The 25,452-nt window shown below is 45.0% G+C and overlaps 1 protein-coding gene across 1 annotated transcript in view; it reads left to right on the forward strand.

Annotated features, from left to right (window-relative positions):
* Positions 1 to 214: 214 nt before the first annotated feature.
* The window catches only part of CTNNBL1 (catenin beta like 1), a 47,346-nt gene continuing 22,108 nt past the window's right edge, over positions 215 to 25,452 (forward strand). The window contains exons 1-10 of the mRNA XM_077187311.1: positions 215 to 367; positions 7,720 to 7,908; positions 10,068 to 10,174; positions 11,046 to 11,185; positions 14,819 to 14,916; positions 17,108 to 17,201; positions 17,929 to 18,020; positions 20,602 to 20,674; positions 20,947 to 21,005; positions 21,667 to 21,815. Of these exons, the coding sequence (XP_077043426.1) occupies positions 338 to 367; positions 7,720 to 7,908; positions 10,068 to 10,174; positions 11,046 to 11,185; positions 14,819 to 14,916; positions 17,108 to 17,201; positions 17,929 to 18,020; positions 20,602 to 20,674; positions 20,947 to 21,005; positions 21,667 to 21,815 (1,031 nt within the window). The 5' untranslated portion in view covers positions 215 to 337. The remainder of the gene's footprint in view (positions 368 to 7,719; positions 7,909 to 10,067; positions 10,175 to 11,045; positions 11,186 to 14,818; positions 14,917 to 17,107; positions 17,202 to 17,928; positions 18,021 to 20,601; positions 20,675 to 20,946; positions 21,006 to 21,666; positions 21,816 to 25,452) is intronic.

The raw sequence follows: 25,452 nt of genomic DNA on the forward strand, positions 1-25,452 counted from the left end.
GCAGGGCGGGCCCTCCTGTCTCCGGGGTACATCGCGGTCTCATTCCCTCCCTGTCCATGGGGCACCGGGGGACAGGCGGGAGGTCCCCGAGCCCAGCCTCGGGACCCGTGAGGGGCGGGGGTCGCCCCTGCGGCCTCGCACCCGTTCACGACAGCCCCGCGCTGCTTTACGGCGGTGTGGCGCCTCCCGCCTCTCCCTTTCCGGCACGGCCCAGCCCGCCTCGCTTTCCGGCAGTGTGGCGCCCCGCCACCCGGCCTGCGCTGCCTGCCTTACGGCAGGTGTCGCACGCCCCCGGTGGTTTGCGACAGGTTCCCGGTGGCGGGGCCCGGTGGGTGCGATGGACGTGGGGGAGCTGCTCAGCTACCAGGTGAGCTGGGGAGGTTGGGCCGTGCTGGGGGTGTCGCGGCCCTCTGTGCGGAGGTGACCTCGTCCGTGGCCCCGCTGCGGCGGCAGCGGTGCTGCTTCAGCTCCGGTGCGGCCGCGGGCCTGGGGCGGCCGCCGTGCGGGGCCTCACCGGCCGCACTCGCACGGGGACTGGTTAAATTGCCGCTAAGTTTTGGGGGTCTCTCCCCTTCTTCGGAGCGGCGGTGCCCGGTAGGAGCCGATTACCGGGGGCTCCGCGGCTTTGCCGGTGTCGGTTCGGCCACAGATGGGCAGATTGTGCCCGCCTGAGCTGGAGCGGAGCCTGAGCCTCTTCCGTGGCTGTTCTAGCGTGTCTTTTTCTCCCTGTTTTATGACAAAACCCATTTAATTTCATTTTTATCAAAATATGTTTTTAAAAGTTTTCCTTGTAAAAGTTTTCCTTTACTCAGAGCATTTTCTTCCCTTGCCCTGCGGTCACTGATGGCTCGTTGTGTGCAGGTGTTGAGTGGTTTATTGTCCAGGAGCAGATTTCAGGTGTTCCTGTGAAACACGGAATGAGGGCGTGACCTGCAGTAACATTTTGACACTTTGTCTGGGATATAGCCGGGCTTTGTTTGACTTCTCAGCCCGGCTGCAGCCGTGGGGTTTCCATGGGTGAGGAAAACACCCCGAGGCATTTTCAGCCGTGTAGGTGTGGCCAGGTCTGCTCCGAGCTGAGAGCACAGAATTCCTGGTGGAACTCGGTGCCCTCCTGGTGTGCCTGAGTCCGTGGGGCACAGAGGTGAAGGGAGTGTCTTGCTGATCACTCCATGCTTGTGCTTTGGGAATGTGGTGTTTGGAGATGCTCGGGGGAAAAGGGGAAGTTGCTGTTGGAAGTTGTTGTTCTCAGCAGTTTTCCTAATGGTATTGAAGTTTCTGGGGCAGTCTGTCTTTGAGAACTCCACTGGATTCTTCCTTGATAATCTCCAGGATGTTTCCTTCTGTGGATTGCTCTGTCTCAAACATCCCTTCACATGCTGCTGCATCCAACAGCACAGCCCTGCTGCTCTGAGATCCATTCTGCCTCTATTTCTGTATTTCTCTATCTTTTTCAAATGTGATTTCTCAACATCAAATTAGAATTCTCATTTCTTACGTTCCTATGATTCTTTGGCCTTCTCCATCTAGGGCTTAGCAATGTTATCCCTTACATGTCTGGCATGCAGGTTAAGACACAGAGAGGTAAACTCAAATGAACTTTGTAATTTTTTAAGCAAGTTCCAGTTTGAGGTTTTGTTAGGTGGTTTTTCTCTTGCTCTCAGGATGTGAACTCCCCAGGATTCCCTTCACTCTGGAGGGAAGTGTCCATCCACTTTGCTTGGCTCGCTTGGATTTTGTGCAGCTTTCCCTTGGATGAGCTTTCAGCACGGGCAGGGGGTGATTGCCTGTGACAGTGGGGGGCTCTGTTCTGTCAAGGTAAAGAAGTGCTGCTTAGCTGCAGGGTATCTAAATTTTAATTCCATTTCTTGCTGCTAAAATTGTTCTTAGCTGTGGGGAAAAGCATTCTGCAGCTTTCAGCCAACTGCTGAAATAGTTCCTGAAGGATTTGTCCTGGCTCTGTGCTCTCCTGGGCTCTCAGCTGAATGCAGGTGGTTCTTGTGTCACCGGCTGGGGTGATGCTTTAGTGAGCATTGGAAGTCAGTGGTGCTGAGTTCAGACCTCCAGAACTGGGTACAATGGTGGGTACAGGTGAAAAAAGTGGAGGAGCAGCAAGCAGGCAAATAGCTCTGGTTCTGAGAAAATGAGATTGCCTTCTGTGAGGGCATTTCCTGCTGGGAGGTGGGGAAAAATAGTTGGAAGCAGCAGATTTCACTGCCTCCCATCCTGTGGGTCAGGCTCTGCCTTTGGGGAGGGTGGCTTGAAGAAGATGGCCAGGGGAGGGTGGTTTGGCAGCTCCCCCAGCAGCTCCTGGCCTGCTCCAGCCCTGGATTTGGGAGCTTCCCTGCTCTGGGCTGGGCTGGCTCAAGGTCTCCTTGGCTGTCCTCATTGAAGGGATGGTACCGGCTGGCAGGGAGGTGGTGTGATGCCTCAGCTCTCTGATTTTAATCTATTGCTGCAAATGAGTTGGTCTTCTTAACCTCCCTCAGCACAACCCAAAATAATGGCTTTCCTCTTACACTGTTTTGAATTTTCTCCTCTAAATGTGTAATCTGTGCCCTTGCTTCGGCAAGAAGATGTTCTCCCTCAGAGCCAAACTTGGCGTGGAAGACTGCAGGCACTGTGCCACCAATTCAGCACCAAGTGTCTGCCAGAACGAGAAAAGAAACCTCTTGCAACAAAAAATACAATTAAACAGCACCTGGCCGTTTATCCAAAGCTCAGGAATCCATAAACTTTACGTGTTGCTGCAAAACAGTTGCAGATGGTCTAAAGTGATGATTAAATATTGCTGCTGTTTGCCCAGATCCTCCGTGTTTGGTCTCTGATTACAGAGGGTAATTAAGAGGACAATGCCAACTCCGGGGCTATTCAGAGTCTTCTTTCAGTTGTCTTGGGAAGGAATAAGGGAGGTTATTTGAATTCTCATTAACGGCAGATTTCATCGGTGTGAGTGATCATTGCAAAGCACTGATTGTCGGTAAGATCAAGTAGCAGAGGAAGCAGTAACTGCTCGGGTGAGATCTGACTTCAGCACACTGGGTGATCTCCCCGGGGTCTGTCAGGGTTCAGTGCAGTGTGTACAGGGATGGATCTCTGTGTATCATCATTTCTGCTGCTGGTATGGATAATTTGCTGTCAATCTGCAATGTAATGGATGCATCTGATGGTAGGGGCAGCTCAGCTGAGCTGGGTGTTGGCGACTCACAGCATTATTACCCCAGTAGTTCCTCTGCTGCTGGCAGTTAAAACAAGGAGCTGACATTGGCTCAGCTGTCTGCCTCATCCCTTGGCTCTGCTCCTGGGAGTGCAGCCCCATGCTGCCAGAGCTGCCTTGGTGCTCTCACAAGGGTGGCAAGTGAAGCTCTAGTTTACTTCCCAGTGTATTGTCTTTGACCACCAAACCAGGGGGTGTCAAGAAAGATCCCTGTCCTGCGCTTCCCTGATGTGTTCCTTGGGTGGTTTAGAGCCTCACAAGGGAGGCTGGAGGGCACAGGGGTTAATTCCCTCTGAAATTAATAATCTGTATTCATGTGGGTACAGTGTGCACCTGTCATTGCATGTGCCTCAAATTGTGTGATTTTGGAGCTCTTGGGTCTCTTGAGATTTCTGATTTTCCTGGGGTACCAGTTCTTCCAGATTTTAGCACTCAGATCCTGCACCATTTAGAAGTGCTGTGTGTCATGCCTCAGGAAGAAAAAGCATGGGAAAGTGAGATTGATCGTAGCCTGGTTTATCACAAACATTGGAAACAAAATTAGGAAGTCATTGAAGATTCCTCTGGAGATTATGATCCCAAACTGACAGCTGCTGTGCTGCTTTCTGAGTGGCTTTTTGGAGCAGCCTGGGATGTGGGCATAGAAGCTGCATCATTTATGAAGATTTATTTCAGATTTCATTAACAAAAAATTTCTGAGCTTCACCGTAATGACGTTACTTACAGAACAGATACCTTAGTAATATGAAACTCCTGAGTATTTCCTGAGTAATATGAAACTACTGAGACCTCTCTAAACCTTCCTTATGTTTGGCAAAGGCTGAAGCAATCAGGATTCTGAGAAATGTGTGTTCTGATTTTGTGGTGTACTTAACCCTGATATTAATGTGCAATCACTGCTTGGAGGGAGCCCAGGGGCGCTGGCAGATTATTGTGCTTTGATTTAGGACATTGTTTCCCTGTTCCTCATGTGACATGTGGCTGATGCTGCTCCTGCTGCCCACACTGAGGTCAGGCTTGGCCTTACCCCAGACCAGGACCTGTGTCAGGTGTGTCAGGGGAAAGTCTGTACCAAAGGCTGGGCCCCAGGGAGTGTCTGTCAGCTAACAGACAGAACCAGTACAGGAGGACAAGAGAAAGGGAAAGATAATCCTCCCGTTCCCAATTACCAGCCTCTGTTTACTTTATCATATTTTATAAACAGTAGCTTTTTTTAAATCCTTTTGTATTCATTGGTTTTTGTGTGGTGCTATCAGTGTTAGATTTAAATGAAAATGCCTGCTGAATAAATTACTGTGAATGCCCTGCATTCATCAGGAACAGAATTAAGCTTAGCTAACATAGCAATTGAAAAATGCTTTTCTTGTGCATTTTCAAATGAATTCTAACTTCTTGCCAGATTCACCTTAGCACGGCTAAGTAAAAAACCCCACATTTTGTTTATCAAATGATTAACTTTCTCTTTTCTACCAGAAAGGCAGAACTTGTGCAGATGTCTGTGAAGCTGTGGAATTGGTTAAATAAACGTGTTTGGACATAATCTGTGTGTTTGCTGAGCGAAATGCACCAGGCTCGGTGCAGCAACCTATGAGCTTAATTCTTGCTAGTTGGTAAGAGTCCTTTGCAAAACACAAATGCAAACCCTAGATGAAAATCAATGAACAGAAAGTAATGCCTGCCTTAAATCAGTTGTTCATGACTGTGCATCTCTTGTGGAATGAGCAGGACCCAGGTGTTCCACTCAGGCCTTGGTTTCTTGGCTTTAATAAGTGCTGGTTGGGAACAGCAATGTTCTTAGCGAGGTTTTTGCATAACATCAATAAGGAGAGGCAAAGCCTTAATGCCTGCTTAATAGCGTTTGCCCGAATTCAATTACTGCCTATTGCCAGGCTCTGGCAGCGTTAATGATCACACACGGGGCACTTCCCTGATTTATCATAATGATTCTGCTATGATTCTGCTCCCTGCTACAGAGCCTCCCCCAGCAATGCATAAATACCAAAAAGGGTAAAATAATTGAGATGGAAGCAAGAGTGTAAATTCTGATTTTGAGGATTGTGTACTCAGAGGAAATGGGGATGGTTTCATGATGGAGTTTTGGTTTAGGTTTTGTTTTGGGATGCAATCCCTTCCTATGGCACATGACTTTGCATCTGATAGACCCCCTGCTCCCTCAGCCTCTCATTACACCTCAGGCTTGCCAGGGGCTTTGGTCCTTTTTAATGTTTAGAAATGAGAGTGAGGTTTGAGATTCCCATTCCAAATTAGGAACATCCATGGCAAATCTTGTTGAAATTTAGATGTAAATTTTGGGATTTATGTCACTAATTGCTGTATTTGTGTTTATGACATTAATCTGGCAAAGATGGTTTAGGATGGTATTACCAAGGAGTGAGTGGAAGGACATACGAAGGGCAGGGCCCCTTGTGACATCAAGGACATTGAGTAAGGAGTATGCATTTACTGAAATTTTTTCCTTGGATGATGTCATTTAGAAGAGCACCTTTTCCTTATTCTTTTTATGGGTTTGCTGGTTGCTCTGGGAGTGTTTGAATTATTAGTTGTTGTCAATGACACATTTGTTTCCAAATGGATCTATGTGAAATTATATTTTAATGTACCTAGAAGATAAGTAATAGGAATCTGCTTAAAAAAAACCCCAATCCACAAAACCCTCCAAGCAAATAAATTTTTCATCTCACAGAATCTCTGGGTATGCTTCCACGTCATGGCTATTGAATTATGAGCTGAGTAACTGCTTTAAAAGTGCATGGAGGCACTTTAGAAGGGTTTTAAGTCGGGAATGTACCATCTGTAATGGAAATGGCAGAGAAGATATAGAGAGAAAGGAGACAGATAACAGAGCTTGAACAGGTTTGCCTGGGAGCGAGCAGATACAGCTCTGATTTGTGCTAATGTGTTGTCTGGGAAACTTGATTCTGCATCTTCCCTGAAGTGGTGACAAGGTGGTAACCCTGTAAAAAGGTGACCCCAGCCAGGCTGCTGTCTGGCCTGCTTCTTAACTATAATTAACTCCTCATGTGCTTTTTGGGGCTGGCTGGGGGGGAGTGGGTGTGTGTTATTTTTTTATGTCTCTTGAAAGCAGCATTTTTACCAGCTTGTCATTGGGCTGTGCCACTGGTGCAGTGTGTGGCAGAACTGGAACCACAGCTGGATTCCCTTGGGAGCCTGGAAGGTTTATTACCTTCTGCAGCCCAAAAGTTCCCAACCTGCCAAGAAGGTGGAAATTCCATCTTGATGCTCACACTAGTGCCAGACCTGGCAGGAGAATGACGCTGTCACATATTTCATCTGCACCTTTCTTTGGATCAAACGTGAGAAGGATCTCAGTCCCACATGAAAGCAGGGCCTGTTCATGGAAGCCTGGTGTGACTTTTGCCATTTTAGACAAAGGGTCACACAGAGCAGAAGAGCAGGGGCTGCCTGCCAGGTGATGTTTTATAAATTAAGATGGACATGTGTTAGACCTAATGAGGTTACAAAATCAACTACCAGGGGACTTGAGCAGTGATGTAAAGTAAAAGTATTTTTGTTATTATTTTATTATTCTTGCAACATACACTCCTCTTAAATAGTAAAGAATTAAGCTTTGTTTTGCTGTAGTTATAGAGCATAGAGTACTCCTGTTCCAGCTTGGTTGTCCTTCAAAAATGTGAGAGACCAAATTTAATGTCCTTGTAGCTTATGAAGGGAAAGTTTTTTCTTCTGTTGTAAATGCTTTTATCCCTTTCTGCCTGAATGAAAACATGGGATTAGGATTAATGGACTTCTTCTTGCCCTTGGCAAATTACCTTTAATTTTGACAATCAACTAGAAATAGTGGAATAAAATAATAGGTTGTTCCAAGCAAACCATGATGTTTTGGGCACTGTTTAATCCTGTGCCAAGCCCCTGCAGAGCTGCAGCAAGCAGCAGTCCTCCTTGTCCTACCTACTCTGAGTTGGGCTGATTCTGCTTTTACTTGTCAGCAAACTTCAGACAGAAGGATGGGGGTGAAATGGGAGGCACACAGGAATTCAATATAGTCTTGTATACATTGTGGGTAAAAAATTATCATTCCCTGCTGTCTGCTGAGCATATCAGTCTGCTGGCTGTGAAATGTGGGGTTGTCTGAGCTGAGTCAGCAGATTGGGGTTCCTTGATGGGCAGCTGTGCCCCACTGAGCAGGGCTGCTTGGCCACTCCTTGTCTGTGCACTCCTTGTCCTTGCTGTCTATGAAGATATTTTCCCGTGAATTGTGTTCATAGATCAAAGAAGGTAGGATGTTGACACAGCTCTTGGCAGAGGCATTCATCTACTCATGTGATGTTCCACTTCACTAAATTAATTTCCTTTCCAGTTTTCAGAGTTGTTAAGTGTCGTGTAAGCAAATCTTTTAAACTTGTAAGAATTTCCTCAGTATGGTTTGTAATATTGGTATTCTGGTTTGCAAGGGTCACTAAACACTTATATTCATTCACCTTTTATTTCTGTGACTTCAGCCTAACAGAGGGACAAAAAGACCCCGTGATGAAGAGGAAGAGGAAATCAAAGCACGTCGGAAACAAGCCAGTGCCCGAGAGCATGGCCGTCACAGGGAAGAGGAGTCTGCTGCCCTGGAAGAAACTGATGACGAGAAGAAGAAACTCCTTCAGATAATTGAGAGGGATGGAGAAGAGGAAGATGAGGAAGTAAGTCCTCTGGGAAAGGAGAGGCAGTGGAAATAACCAAACACTAAATCCCTTCTCTGTGATTCCCATTTCTTGCCATGTAGGTGGTGAGGCTTAACGTGATTTTTCTGTGCTCGTACAGCTTCAGGTTGTGGGTTTGCTTTCCTGCCCTGCGGGGTGTTCATTAATTTCAAATTTCTCAAATATATCAGCTGAGGATTTAAAGTGGGGACAAAAGGGAGAAGGCTTTCAAGTCTAATTTCTGTTTGGTCTGAGAATACCCAGATCACCTTCTAAAGTATATTTTTAGGAAACAGTTTCTATGTTCTAACCAATTTCCTGACGATTGTTCTCATCAGTGCCCCCAACCATGCAGCTTCTCCCACTCTTTGTAGCTGTGCAGCAGCAGCAGCAAATAAACAAACATTCTTCTGTACAAGAAAGGTCTTGGGTCAGAGGAGGGGGGTGGCAGCTGTCAAGGGTAAATGATTTCAAGCCTTGGAGACAGAAATCCAATGCTGCATTGGCCTTTCTGCCAAGGGCCAGGGAAAAGATCACTTTATAAATGTGACACATGGATTGGTATAAATCTAGAAGATATTTGCTTCCTGCTGCCTGTGTCCTGTTTGATAAAAAAACAAGTGATATTCACCACTGCAGAATCGTGTAGCTTTGTAAAATATCATTGTCCTTTGTATACAGCATTGCCAGCATCCGTCTTTAAGAATCTCCCTCTTTTTTTGATGTTGAGCTATTGCCATGACAGTTGTTGCTGATAGCAGAGAAAGATAATGCAGGATTTCTGTAGCATTTCAGCTCCAGGGAGGATGGATCGAGAAAAGAGGAGTCCTCCTGACTGGCTGGAGTCTTGTGGATTCCTGCAGTGTGCCAGTCCCTCATCTTTGTCAAGTGGAGTCCTCCCAGCCAGACATTTTAAAGGCTGAAAGTCCAGGCTTTAGAACTCAAATCTCTTGTTTATTACTTTGGACTGCAGTTAATATAAGTGCCATTGAAATGTGCTTTGTCCCAGTAAATTTGATGTGAAGAAGCTAATCTGTAGGACACTGCAATACTGAATGCAAATTCAATACAAGATATAAAGCAGATCCTAATGGAGATATCATAGTGATATGTGTTAGAGGAAGCAAAGAATCAAAGGGAGCAGAAGGAAGCAGTGTCAGCATGTGTGGGTTGAAATCCCAGTGCAAGAAGAATGTGCTTTGGGCACTGTAGTATTGATTGGCTGAATGGGGTGATGACATGAGGGGGATGGCAAGAGACAGGTTGGGCAAAGGAACGGAGGAAATCCAATCATAACTGAAGGCTGGGGCTGGTGTTGTTACTGTAATGGAGTTTGCTGAAGAAATGGAGGTTTTCTGTCTCATACCAGATTGCTGCTTAGAGTCACTGACCAAAGAATCTGCAACACCAGCAGCAGCTCTTGATTTAATCCTGAAGGGCACTTGGCTAAAGATGGGAGGGTGTCTGGTTTGGTTTTTGTTTTAAGAGCTTCTCTTAAATAGTGGCTGTAACACAGTCAGAGGAGAGGGAAGAGGTTACACAGGGAAATCTATATCATCAATTTTTTAATAAAAGAAGTGCATTAAAGCCATAAACAAAGGAAAATGTTTGTAGGTGTCAGGGAGGCAGCCGAGGTTGTATTGCTGCTGTACAGTAAATATACAACTCCAGCTGAGAAACACCTTAGGAGCATTTACAAAATAAAGAGAAAATACTAGAGTAGAATATTGATTTATTTTTTTCTTTAGAAAAAGGCTTTAAGATAACAGTGAAAGCTTATCCAAGTGAGGAAAATGTGAAAGAACATAACTTCAGGGCAGTTAAATGTAGACTTCAAAAAAACAATAGCACAACAAGGGACTTCCGTGGAGAAGCTCTCTGTGGGCACAGGCTGTGAGTGCAGGTTTGCTCTATGTCAGAAGCAAAAAAACCTCGATATGAACTGGTGGTGCCAGGTTATAACAGGTGTGAAAGAGCAGCTCGAGGTCTGAGCTGGAGTGGGTAGTGATGGCATGTGAGGTGTTTGGCAGCTCTCTGCAGGGAGATTCCAAAGCTGGCTGGAATTCCCAGGGCTCTGGGCCTGGCTGCAGTCCCACCACATTGCTGATATTTCTCCAGCCATCCAAAGCTCATTTTTCTGCCTTTTCTGATTTGGTCAGGAGGAACCTTTGGATGAAAGTTCAGTGAAGAAGATGATTCTTACCTTTGAGAAGAGATCCTACAAAAATCAGGAGCTGCGGATCAAGTTTCCTGATAATCCAGAGAAGTAAGACTGTACTTAACTTTTTTTCCTTTGATTTTAGGTGTAAGCCTAAATCAATTGCTGGAATATAGAGATGTTTTCAGTTACATAAGGCTTATGTAACAGCAGTTATTGTCTTGTAGTTTTTCTAAATATTATTTGAAACTGACTTTGTTAATTAAAAAACAACTGGCTTTGTTGAGACTCTGGTGCGGCCAATATATGGCTGGCAGCACAAAAACCATCATCAGCAATAATTAAAGATTTCATTCCATCATCTGATGTGAAGGTGTGTGCTTGCATAGCAGCCAGAGGTCTGTGTGGGGAGGAAATCATTTCATGTTACCCAGTGCTGTGGTGAGCAGAACAGCTGGATGGGCTCCGAGACCCAGATGTGTGTTTGTGTCCTTGAAGCCTCTTCCTCCCTTCTAGATGTTCTGTTATTCACATTACAGGGATTTCTTCCTACAGTTCAGTGCCATTATTTTTTGTCCAGTTTGCTGTCCTTTCCCTTACCCAGATTATATTTATGGACTTCAGACTCATACAACCCACATACTAATATGTGCTAGCTAGGGAAAGTGCAGCGCTCTGCAGAATTTATTTTAAAAGCAAGTTTTCTCATGTGTGGTTGCAGCATCTTGATTTTAATTTCTTCTTGAAATTCTAGAACTGATTTACAAAATTGGAACAAATCTGCTTATTTACTCTATGTAAATTATACAGTAGAAATGTTTATGCTGCTGCAGGATTAAACTTCAAGGGGCAGGTGTAGGACAGGGAGGATAGAAATGCTGGTGCCATGTGCACCTGGGGTGACAAGTCCTATGTGGTGTCTCCTGGAAGGTAGGGGCCTCCTCTTGCCTTTTTGTTACCTTTTTTTGTCTTGCCTCAGGTTTATGGAGTCAGAGCTGGATTTAAATGACATCATTCAGGAAATGCACGTGATTGCGACGATGCCCGGCCTGTATCACCTGCTGGTGGAGCTGAACGCTGTGCAGTCTCTGCTTGGGCTGCTGGGACATGACAACACAGATATCCTTCAGTTGTTAAAGCAGCTCTCATGGGAGAGGCTTTCTACAGACTTTTCTGTAATCTCTCATATCCTCTTTCTCAGGCTCCTGTTGATGTTTTTCTCCTCTTCCCACCACACTGAATTTATGTGTTGGTTTTTCATTTTTTTCCCAGTGAAAGCCGTCTTTGTTCAAATAATATTGATTCTGAATTTTTTTCAGTGCTGTTATTCTCCTTTCTTGTTTTATGACCCTTTCATCTAGTTTTGAGTGGCAGTGTTAAGAGTGTGAGCAGATGAGCAGCACAGGAGAAGTGAAGGCCTGGGCTTAGCAGCAATAATCTCAGACTGCAAACTTTGGAATAGCCCCAGTGAAAATTAAACTGTTTTACCCCTTCTTGCTGAGAACTGAGCTGTCAGGCTGTCAGCTGTTTGTCATGGACTAGCTCACCACATGCTTCACCTTAGTTTGTAAATATGCCCTCTTCATGTGCCCCTACCTTTAGTTGGGTGTGCACAGACCTCAAGGCTGTGGGTGACCCCTCTAGTTAAATACATATCCAGAGACAATTCCATTTCCATGCTCACTGAGGTCCAATGTCACTGACTCTGATCCCTCTGTGCACCTGGCTCTTGTACCTCTGGAGCTCTGAGGGCATCTGAGAAGGAGCTTCCTATTTATGTAGTGTTGATCAAAACCAATGCCATTTTTTGAGTATCCTGGTGCCTTGATGCTTAGCTGTCAGCTGGGAACTGGCACTATGCCCAGCTCACCACTGTGCAGTCTGTAAAAGCAGACCTCACACCTCTTTGCTTGTAAAATATTCTACAGCAGATTAAGCTGAAAAATTGTTACATGACTTGGGAGATTGCATGTCTGTGTCCTGAAAATATCTGTGGGTGGAGGGAGCAGTGAAGCCCTGTGGAAAGGGCACTCTGCGTGTCGATTTGGGACTCAGGCAATCCTTTTCCCATTTTTATTGATCCATGGCCTTAGGAAGGTAATTTATTCTTTGCTTCTTTATGTGTAAAGCAGGAGATAACACTTACCAGCTTTCCTGAGGTGTTTTGGAATATACAATGTGAAAAGGCCTGTTAGTGCTGCATGTTGTGGTCTGATGCACAGATCTTGGATTTCTTTTTTAGCACTTTTCTTTATAGCACCATCTATTGAGAATTCATAATTCATTCTTTCTAAGTGGGTGCAGTGATCAGAAGCTAAAACCAAACATAAATATTTTATTGCATGCCAGTTTATATTAGCGAGCACTGTGTTTGGGTATTTTGACTTGCATCAGGTGGAACCTTGATGTGGTGAATGCTGGTCCCTGCAACACAGTAAACCCCACAGCTTCCCTTATCCAAGATCTGCAAGGAAATGGCTCTCAAATAACTGTTAACAATTTATGTTGTACAGGGGGAAGCTCCTCCCATGCAAATCCAATTTCGTGGTTACTGTAGTTTAATTATTTATTTTATACCAGACACCACAGACTTGTTTGTACTATATGCTTTTATACTGAATTTCTCATTCATAGTGAAAAAAGGAACAGTGGGAATGTTGACTGGGATAGCAGAGCTGTTTTCCAGATAAAGTGCACCAGAGTATAGCTTGCTTTATCCTGTCTGCCATGGAAAGCTTTGTGCTGGGATCACTGCTGCTGTCAAAGATTTGTCAGGGTTTCCAGTGTGAACTCTTTTTATTTGGTTTGCAACTTGCCTGTCAATGAATTTATGAGTAGGAATTTGGCGTGAGAACTGCAATTTTGGGAAAGATATATTTTGTGTTACAAAACTGCTGAAGTGTTTTGAGCTCCATTGGAAGCAGAGGCTGCTGCTGCTCACATACAGGGTAGAAGCACTATTGAAATGAAGCATCTAGACATAAAACTGGATTGATACAGCTCAGGTTTTCGAATGATGTTTTGTTAAAACAAATGGGAAAATATTTTATAAAATGAGTACTGCAAGGAGAGAACTAAACAAATGGCTCTTCAGATGTGATTTAATTGTGGTGTCTTGAGTGACTAATGCAAGGAGACAAAAACAATGTCCAGGGGGAGCAAATAATCTGCTGAATGATTCATACAGTTTTACACAAAACATGTGAATGAAAGATGATCACCAACAAGATTTTATTAATGAAAGACATGAAAGCTTCAAGCGAGGCTTTACTTTACTATCTCCTAAATTTTATGGGACAGCTGATACTCTCACTGCAAGCCCCAGCAGAAACTTCCCAGACAGGAATGCCCTGCATGATGAACTCTGCTGAATTCTTTGCTGTGCACTCTCAAAAGAACTTGGTTCAGTTATCTTTGTAGCACTCAGGAGACAGCAGAAATCTTCAACTGATTCCTCCCTGAGCTTTCCCTCCCACGAGCTGATGAAACCCCATTCCCTCAATTTGTCCTCATCCATCCTGTATTAACCCCCAGACCACCTCAGTGGTCCTCTGCTCTCCCAAGCACAGTATGTCAAAGCCTCTCTTTTAGTGGGAGAGCCCAAAGCTGAACAAAATATTCTGCAAGTTGCTCCATGAGCGCCAAGCAGAAGATAAGAATTCCTTCTGTTGACTTGCTGGTTTTACTCTTGCTGGTGCACTGTAGTGTGTGATTAGCCTTTGTCACTGGAGTGACACTCTGCTGAGGTGACACTTGCCTGAAGTGACATGCTGGTGACTCTCCTGCAGCTTGTCCAGCAGAAGGTCCAGGCTCTCTCTTGCAGAGTTTACCTCTCCAGGCAGCCCCAGCACACGGCTGAACCTCACTAAGAAAATACAGATGAAAATACTTTTCCTGTTGCTGCTTGTGTTTCTGAACAAATGCACAAATAGGAGACCTGGGAGCAGCTTTGTCAGCCTGGGCACTTGAGAGAGATCCATCACAGAGTGGTTATTTAGGACATTGAGACAACCACGTCTCCTGCTCTGCCCTTGGGACGCAGGCAGGATTGATCAGTGTGTCTGAGAGAATAGGGAAGTGGGTCTAATGAGCTGGAATACGTCTTGTCGTACAAGGGAGCTGTGCAGCAGGCAGGGGAGCTGTGTGTTATGCAGCCCAGAGTTAATGAGTGAAAATTGGGCTGGCAGAAGCTCTGCTGTTCCTGTGAGGGCTGTGGTTTGAGGAGTGTGCTGCCCTAATTGGGCTGGGCAGAGGGGGGTGATGCTCCTGCTGCTGGCGCTGCCCTCGTTAGGGGTGTGTGTGTATCAGGTTAGCAGGGCTATCACTGAGAGCAGAATACCCAAATCACATTATTTTAACTCATTTCTCTTTGCATGTGTTCAGTCTTGACAATGCAAGATGGTGCCTCCTTAGACCAACTCCAGCATGTTTGAAAAAAATAAGTAACTACTATGAAGAAACAGTAAATTGCCTGATACAGTAAGCACAGAATCACATTTGTATTTATCATTCCTAATTGTTCAGATTCCCTAAGTTTAGCACTTCTGGGGAAGGTCTGCTGCAGTAGTCTGTGTGCTCTAGTGTCTGGTACCCTGTGCCCTGCTGCTGTGATTGTAATGCATTTTATCACCTCCCTGGTAATGTATTGCCAGTTGCTTTGGGGTCATGTCATGAACACATTGGCCTAAGAGCCATCTGCTATTGATACTAAATGCATTTGCCTCCCTGTTGGTTGTCCTTAACACCCAGTACATGTTTCCATAGCTGTGGTTGACTTGCTGCAAGAGCTGACTGATATTGATACTCTCCATGAGAGTGAAGAAGGAGCTGAAGTCCTCATAGATGCTCTTGTAAGTAGGAAACCCCAGATTATTTCAGTGCCTCAACATCTGCCTCAGCCCAGCAATGAGCACTGACCCATCCTGCAGTTGGCAGCTGTGTCTGGGTGTCTTTGCTGCCAGCATTGTGATGGAGATAGCCAGGAGAAGCCTGTTCTGAACCTGAGACCATGATGGCTGTTTTTGATGAAATGCCAGAGTTTGGAGAGTGGGTGGTTGCACCATTTGCACATTGTTGCACCACTTCTTTTTTGGAAGGAGCACTGTCATATTGCAAAACTTGTGTAGGCTAGGGGATTTTTTGGTGCAGGGAAGGAGAATGAAGTAATAATATTTGTGGCTTGGATAGTGCCCCATTGAAAACAGGAGCTTTGTTTGCATTTCCCATCTCTCCTGTGAAAAAGTGACCTGGGTTCACTAATGGAGAACTGAAGTTTGTTACCCAAAGGACAGTGATGCCCCTGTGATCTTTCAGTCTCACCTCTTGCACAGGAGACTGGTTGTCTTCTGCCCAGTAACTCTTGTTTCAAGCCTAAAAATCTGGGCTTGAACTGCAGTATCTGTTGGTGACGGTGGGATTTTTTTTTTAACAAGAAGTAAAAACTTGAAAGTTTTCATGTAGCAGAGCAAATAAACTTTAAGGGTGGAGGAGGGTACAGAGGTAAGGATCCCTTTTGGCACAGAGAGTTAACCAACCCCGAAAATGACTTAAGTGGGTGGCAGATGCATTGGTTGGTGTTAAGTGTTCCTTGCACACTTAGCCCTCTGAGTGCCTCTCGGCCTCTCTGGGGGTGGATTTCCCCTTTTCCTGCTGTTTCTGGTGGATGCCTCCTGCTCCCCAGCTGCAGAAGGGGAATACAAACCCCCCAGAGAGGTGATGCCCAGCCAAACATGAGTTTTACAGCTCTGTCCTACCTTGGAGCTGGTGAATTGCTGCCTTTGAGCATTGCTATGGCTGTGTCTGTGTCTGCTTCTGTAACTATTGTGTTGAATTTGGAAGACAGGAAATTACAGTTTTTCTTTTGTTTGCTTTGTTTGGCTGCTCTGTTTTCTCCTACAATCCTTGTCCAGTCACTAGAATGTTACCTTCCAGAGGTTAATGACAGTGCCCAGAGCCCAGTTCCTCCAGCTGGCCTCTGGGCTGTTGTTAATTACTCTGCCTCCCTGGGGAGATTGCTGGGTGAAGGAAATGGGAGAGAGGAGCTGCTAGAGAAGATGTTTTCTATAAAATATGTGGAGAGGTAGTAAATCAAGTGAAGTTCTTTCTGTTTTCATTGTCACCAGCTCACTGATAATAGCCATGTTTAGAGGTTTCATTGTCCTGCTTGAAAGAAACAGGTCAGGCCTATCTTGGGAGAAATGTTTAGATATCTGCTTTTTAGATTACTTTTTTTTTTTTTAAAGAAAGTAGGTAAAAGGTTGGAGGCTATCTGAAGATTGTTGCATTGTTTTCTGCAGCAGCCCATATATGTGTTTTGTCCACATATTTGCTGGGCCCAAAGCTGCTTAAGACTGTTTGAATTGGTAATGTTATTTTGTTTAACTGTTCCAAGCTCACATCCACAATGGAAAGTTTGCCAGAGTCAAGCTGGAACTCTTTCCAATTCCAGTTTTAAAGACTTATTTGAGGTGGGAGCTCTGTGATTCAGGGACTCCCCCCGCCTCTCTAGTTTTCCTTAACTCATGGAAGTCAACTTGGTGCATTCATCTTGAGAGGATTTACCTGCAGGACTTCAGCTGGTGACAGTTCAACTCTTGGGTTTGGATCTGTGTGTGAGCATTGTTCTATCAGCTTTTTGTACCTGTTAGGTGGAAGGTCCAGCAGCAATGTAGGCAGGCAGCAGTGACCAGCTGTGACCAGCTGCTTGCAGAGCTGACAGTTCTCCTATCCACATTGGTTTGTGAGCCTCATGCTTCAGAATTCTGAGGGATTATTAATCAGGCTGGTTCAGGAAATAAGACTGTGACAAGGTGCATGTTTCCCTCGTGATGGTTTTCTGTTTAATCTGAAACACAGAAGTTGTTTCATTAATTAGGGAACACATAGTGACAGATTTACATGATGATTCCTTTGCTTCCTCTGAGATTTTACAGCAGGGTTGTTCTTGTCTTCTGGTCATGTCTGGCAGGGTCTTTCCTTTGTCTTCTTCTCTTCATTCTTGTTTCTTATCTCTTTATCTTTTCCATGACCCTGGGGATTTAGGTGGAGGGCCAGGTCGTGGCCTTGTTGGTGCAGAATTTAGAGCGCCTGGATGAAAGTGTGAAGGAAGAGGCTGATGGTGTCCACAACACCCTGGGTAAGTGGCTGCTGCACAGCCCAATGCTTCTTTCTGTGGTTTGTACCAAGGGGTGTGAGTTACCCCTTCCTTTCCCCCCTCCTCTTTTTCTCTTGGACTGCCAGCACTGCAGTACAGGATCTGGTACAGCTTTTCTTCAAGCACAGCTGGGAATCACTCGTCCCTGGAGCTAGAGTTTGTCTTTTGTCCCATGGCTGCATGAAAGGTGTCTCTTCCCAAACCAGCTGTGTTGGGAAGTACAGATACATGGATCACTGCACTGCACCAGAGGAAATCACAGAACTGTTTGGGTTGGTAAAGCTCTCTAAGATCACTGAGTCCAGCTCTTAACCCAGCACAGCCAAGGCCACCACTAAACCATGTCCCAAAGTGCCACATCTACACAGCTTTTAAAAACCTCCAGGAAAGTGCTCCACTGTCCATGTATTTATTATGAACATATCTGTGAGCTATACTTTGTTTCTGTTTTAACAATATATTTAACTTTCAGGTAGAAAAACATTTGCAATTCATGGAAGGACATAAGTGGCCCTCTGCTGCCTGATCTTTGCACAGCACAGAACCATTGCAGGGTGGTCCCACTGTTGGCAGTCACGCCATCACCCCACTCCTTGCACTCCTTTGAGATTGTAATCTCCCAGGACTGTAAAAACGAGAGAGACTGGAAACATGAGATTTGTAAATTTTGCTGGGGAGAACCATCTGTTTTCTGTGTCTTTCTTGCCAGGAATCGTGGAGAACATGGCAGAGTTCAGGCCGGAGATGTGCACGGAGGCTGCACAGCAGGGCCTCATGCAGTGGCTGCTCAAGAGGCTGAAGGTGAGCTGGTTTCTCACTTCTACAGACCAGTTAGCACAAAAACTAGGTTAAGAAAAGCCAGTTGTGCTTGTGTGTGTTGTAGAAGCCCAGTTAAGGACAAAAAGTCATGGTTCAGGGTCAATGTCCTCAGCAGTTTTAGTTTAAAGAGACACACTTAGGTTTTGTCTTTATAAATGTCTTGCAGTAGAAATTGTCTCTTTTATCTTTTCATATGATTCATATATGTTGAATTTCCATGTGTGAGATCTGTAGGACTATGAAAGCTGACCAGTGAGAGGGGACACTAATGTTAACTGTTTTCTGGCCTTTGCTTCCCACATTTCTAACAATTTCTGAGTTTTAAGTGATGTCTGTGTTTAATTCCTGCTGGGAGTGGCTTTTGCTTTGAACTCAGCTAATTGCCTTTTAAATTAAAAGCTGCTTTTCATACTCTGCATCCTTTGACAGCGAGTTACACACTTTAACTCTGTGTGAAAAAATGCCTAAACATTCACTGGAAAATGCTGTAGAAAAAGAATGGATAGTTCAGCTCTCTCATAGAAATAGTAAAGGAAATATAGCAAAGAAATTCTGGCTGTTCTCTAACCTGTCAGTAAGGCATTAGCACTTCCATGCTTAAATGTGTGCATGATTAGAAAGCCTCTGAGTTGCAGAAATTCTCCATTAGCTGTGTAAGTGCAGGTACCCCTCTGTGCACTTCACATCCTTGTTAGCAGAAGTAATCTGTAATTTCTCACTACAGGTAGTAAGATAATTATGTTCTTTGCTTAAAAATAAAAAGTGAAGTTAATTTTAGTCTTGGCAGGTAGGTACTGCTGCCTGCCTTGGAATTGCTGTGGCAGCTGAAAGACTGAAAAACTTGGGAAAGCAAAATAATCCCAGCTAGGATTCCTCTGCTTGGTGCCACAGAACATGAATGCTCAATGGCATTCCAAGCTTACGTAGGGTGTGTCTGATGTGTTCCTTGGCTGTGTTATCCCTGGATTTGGGATGTAGGATCTTGCCTGTACAGGGTTGTGGGTAGCTAACAAACCCCTCTCCAGGTGCTTTGGCTCTTGGCAGTGCTTGGTCTTGAATCTCTCTCCCTGACAGATGTGTTTGGGATTAACCCAGGATCTCAGCAGCTGGGTAGAGCTGCTGTGGAATGTCTCTGAGATAAGTTTTAAGATCAGGGTTCTGTCTGAGCAGTGATGAGGACATCTGGCACACAGCACAGAGCATGACTTTCTGTTTCCTGACAGCATTTCAGGTCTTATAATTGTATTGTGACTGTCAGAGCTGCATCAGAAAGCTCAGGTGGAGAGCCCATAGCTCACTTCTGCAAACACAAGCAGGGTTTGATGATGTGTGCAGTCTTAGGAGATCAGAATGTTGTTTCCCAGGATTTGCAGGGCAGCAGTTGGTCACCCCATGGCAGAAGCTGGCAGGGCTGTACAGCACTGAGCACCTTCCCCTCTCCCTCATGGTCTGGAGGTGTCACCTGGCTGCTGTAAATGCCATCCTCTGCACAGTGGTTGGGGATCTTTTGGAATGAAAAGCTTTAAAAGTGGAATGAAAAGATTTAAAGTCAATACTTGGTGGTGTTTGGGATCTTCCTGCTTTACATGTTTCCATGTGTTGCCTAGTGCTTGCACACCATGCTTTGTTCCATGGCAGAAGGGTGGATGATTGGCCCAGCAGCCCTGCACAGGCAGGACTGTCCACCATGCTGCAGGGAGTTGTGTGTTTGGGGAAAGAACTGGGTGAGTTTTTAATTTTTGCTATGTTTTAAGCCTAGGACTTCTGCTTTTTCCCTTCTTGAACAGTGGAGTATAAATAGCTGGTAACTGATGATTTTTAAATTTGTTTTATTTTATGAATCTCTCAGTAAAACAGGTTGCATTATTATCTAATTGGTTAATGTTCAGTCTGTTTCTGTAGATGAAGCAGCTTTGGCAGCGTGCAAAAACATTGGATCCAGTTCAGAATCTACTCTAGGGATTTTTTGGGGGGTTCAAATTCAGCATTTTCATTTCATTATGACTTTTTTAGCATATTTGAAGATGGAGGGAATATCTGAAATGGAAGTTATGTGATTGTGCAGACAAAACCCATCTCATGTTCTTCTGACTGTGGCACTCTGATCCTCACAGGAAACTCTGGCAGTTACTATATGATGTTATTGGGATGTATGTTCTGAAATTCTGGTTTTGCTGACAGGCACTGACTTCCAGAACAGAGATGAGTGCCATGCACCCACTTTACATTGTGGAAAATATATCACAGGAAAGAGATTCTGTGTGGCAAACAAATGGAGACTGTTCTTAGGGGTTTTGAGCCAACTTGGCCCAACCTACTGATGTAGGACCATGTGAAGAATCACATTGGACCTTCTACATGTGTGCATGAACCCACATGTACCTCCTATCACCCCTGAATCAGAATTGTTACTGTTCTGTCACTGAGGAAAACTGCAGAATTACTGCAGATGTGTTTTATTTTATGTGCTGCTCATACATTTGGTGATTTGATTAATGTGTTCTTCAAATCAATGAGATGCTGAGGGCCGTGCCCTGATGGGTCTCTTGTTCTTCCCCCACAGGCTAAGATGCCTTTTGATGCCAACAAGCTGTACTGCAGTGAGGTGCTGGCGATTCTGCTCCAGAATAATGATGGTGAGCCATGCCTGCCATATCTCTGTCAGTGAGGGCAGAATCCAGGCTTCTCTCAGATCACAGCAACCCTTTTCTGCCTCCAGCTCTCCTTTGCTGCCTTAACTCTCCCCCATGTGCTCCCTCATCTCCACCCTCTCTTTCTCTGCAGCTTTTGTGCTCTGTCAAGCTGTATTGATTTTGTTTGCTGATGTATCAGTGTTAGATGGCTGTAAAATCTGACACTTAGCTTCATTTTTCTCTCTCTTTTCCCCCTTCCCCCCACCTCCGTCTAGACAACAGAGAATTGCTTGGGGAGCTGGATGGGATCGATGTGCTGCTTCAGCAGTTATCTGTGAGTAATTCCCACATGCCTTCTCTTCCATCAGGAGACTGCTGGGCTGGGTGGGAAGAGTGGAAAATATCTGGGGTGCTGTCCTAGCAGTGCTTCATATTTGGCGAGGCATGGTCCCCAAATGCCTTTCATGTGGTGTGTCATCCATGGTCAGTGAGATAAATGAATCCCTTTTCTAAAGATGTTAATGCTGAGGTGCATGGAAGTTAAATTATTACACTGTAGTTTCATGGAGAGTTGGAGGTAGGCAGGAATTGGTCCATCCTCAGCATGCTGCACTCCAAGCACAGGGCTGCCCATATTTGAGCTGGCTGAAGGCAGTGTGTTGCTAGCTCACCTCTGTTTCTTCAGGCAGTGCTGCCTGCAGCACCCTCAGGAATGAATTGTGTAGGAATCTCTGGTAATCAGGTTATTCACATACTTGAGCGTGAATTTGCCCTTCCCCTTGTGTATTATCCTTTAAATCCTGCACCAGGCTGTTGCACATTTGTGGGTGCACAGTGAGGGCAGCAAAGGGGCAGCAGCTGCAGAGGATGCAGCAGTGACCTGTCCGTGGCTGACCCCTGTCAGGTGCTGGAGCTCTTGGTGCAAACTCTTCATGTGTGTTCTGCAACAGCACAGCCCAACATCTGGGGGTAATTTTGCTTTCTTTGTCCTTCAGGTGTTTAAACGACACAATCCAAGTACAGCAGAGGAACAGGAAATGATGGAGAACCTGTTTGACTCCCTTTGCTCCTGCCTAATGCTCAGCTCCAACCGTGATCGCTTCCTGAAGGGTGAGGGTCTGCAGCTGATGAACCTGATGCTCAGGTACCTCATTAGCCTTGTGATTTCCTTCCTGCTTTTGATGTGCCAATACATATTCCAGCTAGATATTTGTGGTTTTGTTTTAAAACTTTTGTGTTAGGATATTTGTCTGTCTTTTCTTTCTGTTTTTTTTCCAGCAGGTAAGTAAGTTGGATTTTCTCAGACATGGAATCTCCACTCTTTGTTTTTATTTCCTAAGAACTGAGGTTACCACAGTGGCTGCTGGAAAGTTGCAGATCTTTCATCTGGGTGTCTGCCACAGAGAATGCTGTAGGTCAAGTAAACCCTCTGAGGATTTAAACAACCTCTGTGAGGGCAGGAGAGGACCTTTGGATGTCTCCAGGGAAAACATTTTTCCTTTTGTTCCCCAGCTCAGGCTCCACTGTATTGTGTAGCCTCTGAGCTGCTGAATTTTTGTGGATGCTGATACAAAAATTACTTTTGTGAATGGGGCATAAGTTTGCATTTCTTGTGCTGTGCTTTGTCACACCCTGAACCTCTGGGGCTTCTCTGCTCTCTCTCCACATTTCCTTGCTGGCCTGGCACCGAGTTGTGTCTGCTGGGCTGTCTGGCTCCCCAGAGCTGCAGGAGGGCACAGCAGGCTCTGTCTGGCTGTCCCCAGAGTGCCAGGCTGTGTGCTGGTGAGTTAGCAAACACCAGCCAGGAATGCTGAGCTCCTGCAGCTCAGGGCTGGGGAATGTGTGGCAGCAGGGAACTGAATAAATAACCCAACATGGATTATTCAAATAGGAACACTGGGTTTTCTTGAGGCTAATTAAGGAAAAGCTCCAAAACTAAGAACGGGAGGGAGGCCTCCCTCTGCCTGGAGTCCTAAGCTGCTAAACCAGCCTTGCAGAACTAATTAGTTGGAGTTCTTGTGCCATGTGGGTGGGATTCAGTATTTGGATTTTTAAGAGCTTTTTACCCATTTTTGACTCTACTGTTTACCACTCTCTGCACAGGACTCCAGCTGGAAAATTATGACAAGAGGAAAATTTCTCCTTGGCAGCATTTTGCCCCCCATAGTAGTTGCAAAGGGGTTGGGAGGGACAAAGTCTGATAGACAGAGTTTCCAAGGCTTCAATCTGTGGATTCTACAGTTTGGGTGGAATTGGTAAAGTGACAGTGGAAAAAAACTAACAATTCACAGAATTTGTTCTAGAAGCTTCTGTCACTACTGTCCACAGGTATGTACTGTACTGACAGCTGATTATTTTATATTTTTTAAACTCTTCTAATCTAGTTGTAGTGCTTAGAAGCTCTCACAGTTGCTCAGTTTTTCTTGGACAGAGCAACTTAGGTGACCACAATCTATTGTTGTAAATAGGGAGTGAATGTGGATAGTTGTACATCTGTACAATCTGAAGCTGTACATCTGTATCTTCTTGATACCCTCATGATAAACAGCAGAGAGCAGACATGCCTTTCAGTTGTGATTGACCACCTTGCCCACAAACAAGGCAGAGTATTTTTCTCTCCTGTTGGTGTCCTCTGAAGGCCGGGGGCAGAGATCTGTTATTTTTTGGTTTTACTTTGGAGGTGGTTAATCACTGTACCACAGCCTGTGCAGATGAAAGGACAAATAGGCAAAGTTGAAAGTGTATTGACACGATGTGAGATAGATAAGCTGTGTGAGAATAAAGATATCAGGCTTGAATCTCCATTACTGTCGTAGGGAACACAGCATTCTGTGTCTGGTGCTGCCCGATCCATCCAGCCAAGTCGTTCCATTATTGATGGTTGTGCACACACACCTGCAGAGAGCTGCAGCAGCTTTCAATGAGCATTTAATGTGCTCATGATATTCCTACAGATAGTCATGAGAACAGCATGGTTTCTGTTGTACTGAGTCTTAAAATGTGTAGCCAACAGCAAAAGGCAATGTTGTATCATTTGAACTTCTCCTGGTTTATGAGGGGTCAGTGATAATGCCTGAAAATGAGCCCAGTGTGGCTGATATGCTTTATGTGCATGTCCTGGACTTGTGCTGTGGTCTGGGACTTCAGCTGGCCCTTAAGGAATTGGGGCTTCACCAAGCAGGTGCATGGGAGGTGAGCAGAGGGTCTGGGAGAAGAGAAGGTAAAGAGGGATGAAGTTGGTGCCAGCAGGAGTGAAGGAGGAAATTCGGAAGTAGAATGAGAGCAAGGCTATATATAATTATTTAATTTACATCTTTGCACCAAGGGAAGCTTGTTTATTGTATGCACATCTTTATCAAAAACAAGGTGGTTTATCAAGGCAGCAGCCACCAGCAGAAAGTTTAGAAATGTCCCTTAGAATTAAATTAAATTTTCTTTTTAGTTCAGAAAGTACTTAGTGCTCATTCCCTCAGTCTTGCCTTAGAAACCTAACTGCAGTTTAGCCAAAAGAGAGGAAAACAGGCTTGTCCTGTCAGCTCCTGGTGCACTGACAGGCAGTTATTGCTTTGGCTGTAGAGCTGTGTGGGGTTTGAGGAGATGCAGCCGTGTCACTCCCGGGGGATGTGTCAGGGACATTCTCTGTTGCTCAGGGAAAATGATGTGTGGCTTTCTCAGCTATGAACTGAGGAGCATGTGTATGCACAGAGACAAATAGAGCCCAGGGAGCTCATGGGGACCTGCAGCACTTGGGCCACAAAATGTTCTGTCCTGCAGCTATGCTGGGACTTTTCTTGACCCTCAATAAAAGCTTTTGTCTCCTGTACAGAAAACAAGGTGAAACCAGGCAACTCCCTATGGCTCCCCAAAGCTTTTCTGTAGCTATTTCAGGCTAGATTTTTTTATGATTATTAAAATATTTTTATGTTTTCTTGTCCTGCTGTTCCTAATGGCTCCTGGAAACATAAGCTGTCTCTTTACTAAATCTTCTGGTTAATTAAATGGAACCATTTTATGCATACTTTCCCAGGAAATCTAGTGTTCTGCTTTTACTGGTATTTGGAAAGTTAAAGGCTGTGTTCTGCTAATGTGTAAAGTACAAATAATGTCAGCACCTCTTTAAAAAAAATGTATCAAAAGAATTGTCTCAGATGTAAAGGTGTTAAAAGGAGGAAAACAATGGTCAGTGAATAAAGTTGTAATTCAGAGTTTCCATGAGCACCGAGGCCCCTCTATATATGGTGATTCTCATGTTTGCTTGCCTGTGAATTAGTGTTCAGCTAAAAGTTCCTTCAATGAGCACAGATGAGACTAAGATAAACTGCTTGCCCTCTGGCAGAATAAATATTTCAAATAAAATCAACTCCAGACAGTCCAGGCAAGCAGCTATTGATCTCTAAAAGCCTGAACTTAAACCCAATGAATATTCCAGAGCTCAGCCCTGCACAGCCTTCCTAAATGCTGATCAATATGCAATTACTTCCCCTGAAAACATTTCTGGTGTCATCTGGCCTAAGGAGTACTTTATTTTTAGCTCTCTGTAGTGGGGATGAGGGGGTGCCAAACCACCCTCCTGCACAGCCCTTGATTGCTGGGGGAACTCAGGGTCCAGCTCCACACTCTGCCCTCCCACCACGGGGTCAGAAGTGCTGGGGCTGCACTGGGCAGGGTCAGTTTCTTTCAGGCTGATGTGTTCAGATATAGGTGTTTTAGTTTGCCTGTTGTTAGGGGGCTCATGAAGTCGGGTCTCTGCAGAGAAGTTGTTTTCCACAGCTCTCTGGAAG

This window comes from Agelaius phoeniceus, chromosome 17, assembly GCF_051311805.1.
Source record: "Agelaius phoeniceus isolate bAgePho1 chromosome 17, bAgePho1.hap1, whole genome shotgun sequence".
Classification (NCBI taxonomy): domain Eukaryota; kingdom Metazoa; phylum Chordata; class Aves; order Passeriformes; family Icteridae; genus Agelaius; species Agelaius phoeniceus.